Consider the following 4,913-nt stretch of genomic DNA (forward strand, 5'->3'; position numbering starts at 1 on the left):
CCCTTCCTCATTGCACTGTGACCTGCAGAAAAAGGACCAGGGAGGGGGAATCCTTCCTTTGCTCTGCAGTGGAGTCTCAGGCATGGGAATCGTTTTTTTTCTCTGCTTCTCCTCTTCCAAAGACTTCTCTTCCTAGTGCAAGGACTCTGCTGTGAAGTAAAGGAGTCAGTTTTGGTCCTGGCCCTTGTGACGCTTGGTCCCTGAAATCCCTGTAATGGCTCTTGCAGGAGTGCCATGACTTTGTGTCTCACAGTCTGTTTGGCACTGGGTCAGTGTTGCTTCAGGCTGTGTTGAAGATGATTTTTGAGCAAACACCGTCATATGACACAACCAATAGTGCCATTTGCTCCTATTCTTTTCTGCTTCCTTCTGTTTTGTAATTGATTCATCTTTGTTGGCATCTGCTTTTCTGTTTGGTGTGTTCTGTCCTGCCAGTGCCTAAGGTAATTCCCTGCCTGCCAGCCCCTAATGTAACAAGACTCAGAAGATGGTAGTGGGAGCTACCAGGTGTGGAGAAGAGACTGTCTCATTTGGAATGGATTATACTTCAGGGACTAGATCGACTAGGTTTGCCGGATGCCAGAGGACCCAGTGTTTTTTTCCAACTGTAGGTTAGGGCACTGATCCTTTAAAAGCCCAAGTGGTTTTTCAGGCAAACCAAGCTGCCTCGAGTGTCCAGTAGCCTTCATATCCTTGCTGAGCTGCCAATGACAACAGTTGCGGTGAGGCAAAGGTTGTTGGAAACCATTGTTCAAAAACTGAGACCATTGTCTGTGACCTGTCCTGGGCATCCCAACAAAGTTGGGATTGCTTTGTCATCCTGTAAGGTATCATATTGTCACGTGTGATCTGTGCCGTGCTAGAAACAGGGCATGGATACCAACCTAGCAGTGGGCGTGCTCCTGCAAAGCTCCTTGGCTAGCATCCCTCAGTATTCCTACCTCAGCCGCTGGCTCATGTCTCAACTGCCAGTGTTGGCTTGCAGCCAGAGGAGCCTTGTCCCCAGTGCCTGACTCGTCTTTGGTTACACTGCACTTATAGGAGTGCCAGGAGGATAAGGCACAGCAGGACTCCTGGAACCTCCTGAGACAAGGCAAGTGCCCACCCATCGCGCACCGTGAGCCTTCCCACACCCTGCTGTGTATAAGGTCCTTCTCTGGTGAAAATTTAGTTCCTAAAGATGCATGTCACTGTTCTGCCCTCAATTAGCATGTGTCTTAGCTCTCCCTAAGGTGGATTATTTGATAAAGAAAAATTTCCTACCCATCTGATTCCTGCTAGGCCTTACCTCACCTCACATCTCACAGGATTGTGCCCCAAGTTTGCTGAGACCTGACTGTGTCCTGGGCTTTGGACTCTTTGCTCAAGCTCTAGAGCTGCTGAGGTGTTTGGCCAGATGACTCTAAGGAGGCAACAGCTATACCAACTCACATGGCCCAGGCAAACACCTCGGTGATTTTGCTTTGGGACTCACTTGTGCTGAGGGTTGATCTAAGACATAATAAATCCTACAGCATCTCAGGCACAAGCTTCCAGAGAGATGAGATTCTGCCAGAGTGAGAAAGTACATTTCCAGCTTTCCTGGGTGTGAAGCAAAACCTGGCTCTGGGACTGAATGTTACCACTGCTAACACTATCTGCTTGAGCTTGCAGAGAGCCTGAAACAGGAGCTCTGAGAGTTGTTCTGCTTCCTCCTCCCCTCCAGAACAGGAAATCTTATATTCTGACAAGCAAGTGAACATGGTAGTTCTGCATCATCTTAAAGGGGTGAGTTTTGATTCAGTGAGAACAGCAAATGCTTCTGTTAACAAATATCTGAAACACTAATGAAAAAAAAAAAAACCAAGAGAGCAAAACTCTTTATAATAAAGGGAAACAGATTTTATTTTTATACCCTCAAAGTTAAAAATATGCATTTCAAAATATTTACAATGACTATATATGAAATAACCTTTGTTAATGAAACAGCAACATACAGTACTAGAATATATCCACCAAATTGATAAAGTCTACATAAGAAGAAAATGTAACAGAAGGAGAGAGAGAGAGAGAGGTAAATAGCATCCATGCACAATCTGCACCTGCATGGTTTTTTATACTCTCTGCCTTTTAGTCGTGGATGGAGTCACAGGAAGTTTTGACCTCGTCCCTTACAAATGCCACTTGTGACTGAGATTCTTTGAACTGACAGAAATTTGTAGGTTGCAGCAGTACCAATGCCTTACTTTCCCATGCCACCCTTTCACATGGGGACCTTGTATTACAGAGTGGACTCAAAATCTCTCAGCAAGCCTGGGAGGTAGGTATAGTTTTATGGAAGAATTTGGCAGATGGAAAAGCACCAGGTTAAGTGACTGGCCTAAGGTTGTGCAGCAAGGAGCAGAACTCACAAGCCCTGCCTCATCTCTCCTAATCTCTCATTAGGGAATACATTTCCTCTGCTAACCAGTATCATCGGCCTTTGAGATGAGCTGTGTCACAAGGTGGGGCTCTCAATTAATACCATGTACTGAGTGACGATGTGGGAAAAAAACCCCTGCCTACAGATAAGGACTTGTCTCAGTAAAGATCTGCGATGTTGCAGTGCTGTTACCATGTTCTGGAGCTGAACAGAAGATTTTAGCGTAGACACACGCCCAGATGATTCCCTCCCTGCATGTGCATCATTGAGCAACTGCATCGTCTGTAATTAGGAACCCTTGTGTATCTTCACCCCCACACTTTCTCTCTCTCTCTCTCTCTCTCCCCCCCTGCCCCCCCTATCATCCACGCCTGTATATTTGCCTTTCTTACCTGCATCTGATTCAACCTTTGGAATGTCAAATAGTAAACAGAATAGCAAAAAAAATTGCTGCCTTATTTCTGTAGATATTGTAATATGAATTTAATCTGATTTCTATTGGGTTGCTTCTCAATTTAATGTCTTTAACTTTCACATATGTGCGCATATATATATATATATAAAAAATGTAACAAAAGCCCCATCCCATTTGTTTCAATGGACAAAAAAAGGGGTCATAAGCCTCTCTGCCCAACCCACAAGGCACACCGAAAGGTAAGTGAGAAGGGCTCTAGGAAGGGAGAAAGGTGTAGCCCTTATTTTTGTGGTGCCCTTCAATCATCACTGCTGAGCTTGAAGCTTTGTGAAGGTATGACATGACTTTGCAGAAAAGGAGAAGAGCTGTCTGGGTCACTTGCAGATTTCTGGTGCAACAGCCCCAGGAGTGCTAGATCAGTTGGAGCTGTTTCTCCCTCTTTTGGTGAAGGAGTTTCTGAGGATTCTAGCTTTGTTAGGGATTTTTCTGTGGTGGTGGCAGTGGTGATGATGGTGGCTGTTTTTGTCTATTGGCCCAACAGTTCTCTCAGCAGAGCAATTCTTCCCCATTCCCAGTAGCCAACCCTCTCCCCTGGACTCTCATCAGCCTTATTTTTTCCTAAGAACAAGGTAGAGGATGCCGATGATGAAACTGAAGCAAAAGCAGATCCAGGCCAATATGAAGCAGTAGCCATGGTGAGAATTTGTGAACCCAGGCATCCCGCCTGCAAACCGAGCTGTGTAAATGGAGACTCCAATCAGAATGCACATCCCTGTGAGAAGGAAGGGGGAAAAGAAAGAGAATTGGAAAATGCACAGAAACCAGCATTGCTGCAGGACTTCTGAAGTACTGTTGTCCCTTGAGATTGTAATGCATGTCTTGTGCCATATGAGAGAGGGGCTGCTGCCCGTTAGGCTTATTTATGAAGGATTTCTCTTGCAGACGTGACGGCATAAGACACTCAGGGCTTGTTTATTGGGTGCCATAGGGAATAAACCTTTGTTAGGAGGAAATCAGTAATAAGATCTGCAGACAGTTTGGTGCTACATGTTGAATCCCATGAGCAGTAGCTGTCTAACTGTTTACTCCCCTGCCCCCCAACATACTTGAATCCTTTTTTTGTCTTTCAAAGGTATTTTGCAAAACCCTCTGGGCTCTTCTAATGACAATCTGGTAATATTTTCATTATATACAGTAAAAAAAACGCCAACACTTTCCAATTCCTCAGTGATTTGTGCTATCAAAAAAATGGGCCACCGGAAACATTTAGCTGGCTGACAACCTCCCCTGATGGCCATATGTGGCAGACACATGTGGCTACTTGCGCTTGCAGAGGCAGTGGGACACAGGCAGGGCCATCGCAAGGCGTGCATACTTACAGCAAACCAGCATGATAGCTCCAGTGATGTAGAAACGTTTGCCTTTCTCCAGGGTGAACAGCTGGACAATGAACATGACAAGCGCGATGACGGAGAAAATGATCGAGAGGATCATAAAGGCTTGCACGGCTTTGAGGGAAGCTGTGAACACACAGGGAATAGATTTGAGAAGGTAGGACTCAGCCTTGGTATTGTGCACCAAGGTCCTGCAATTCATCACCACAATGAAAATGCAGATGTAACTTACCATCATCACGACTGCTGACTCGCAGCTGCTCGCAGGTCTTGTTGCACAGCTGCCAGAGTCCCGATGAGACCATTTCTATGTTGGAAGAACTCACCATCCAAACCTGAAACAGGATGAAACAGTTGCGTCAAGGGGGAGGGGGGCTTCCTTGCTCTTCTGTCCAGTTGTCAGACTAAACCGTAAGGGGAGCAAGAGTAGCCCAAGTGCCACGAGACAGAGAGCTAAAAAAGTCAGCGTGTCTCGGCCGCAGATGAACAGCCGAAGCGGGTGGGAGATGACGCAGGCTTCCAAAGCCAGGAGGCATTTGGTCCGAGCAAAACACTGGGGAAGTCTGTTCCCGTGATGGGGTGGGAAATCGCTCAGATCATCCTTTCCCCGTGCGCGGCGGCAGGAGGGCACGGTGGGGCGAGAGAGCCGCCGAGGCGGGTGCGAGGGGCCCCCGAAATCCACCCCACCGGGGGGCGGGGGGCG

General features: G+C 46.8%; 1 protein-coding gene across 1 annotated transcript in view; it reads right to left on the reverse strand.

Annotated features, from left to right (window-relative positions):
- Positions 1 to 1,865: 1,865 nt before the first annotated feature.
- The window catches only part of EMP1 (epithelial membrane protein 1), a 15,613-nt gene continuing 12,565 nt past the window's right edge, over positions 1,866 to 4,913 (reverse strand). Inside the window, exons 3-5 of the mRNA XM_009322205.1 lie at positions 4,443 to 4,545; positions 4,196 to 4,336; positions 1,866 to 3,588 (exon numbers count right to left, since the gene is read on the reverse strand). Of these exons, the coding sequence (XP_009320480.1) occupies positions 3,425 to 3,588; positions 4,196 to 4,336; positions 4,443 to 4,545 (408 nt within the window). The 3' untranslated portion in view covers positions 1,866 to 3,424. The remainder of the gene's footprint in view (positions 3,589 to 4,195; positions 4,337 to 4,442; positions 4,546 to 4,913) is intronic.

Source organism: Pygoscelis adeliae, unplaced genomic scaffold (genome assembly GCF_000699105.1).
Source record: "Pygoscelis adeliae isolate BGI_AS28 unplaced genomic scaffold, ASM69910v1 Scaffold60, whole genome shotgun sequence".
Lineage (NCBI taxonomy): Eukaryota > Metazoa > Chordata > Aves > Sphenisciformes > Spheniscidae > Pygoscelis > Pygoscelis adeliae.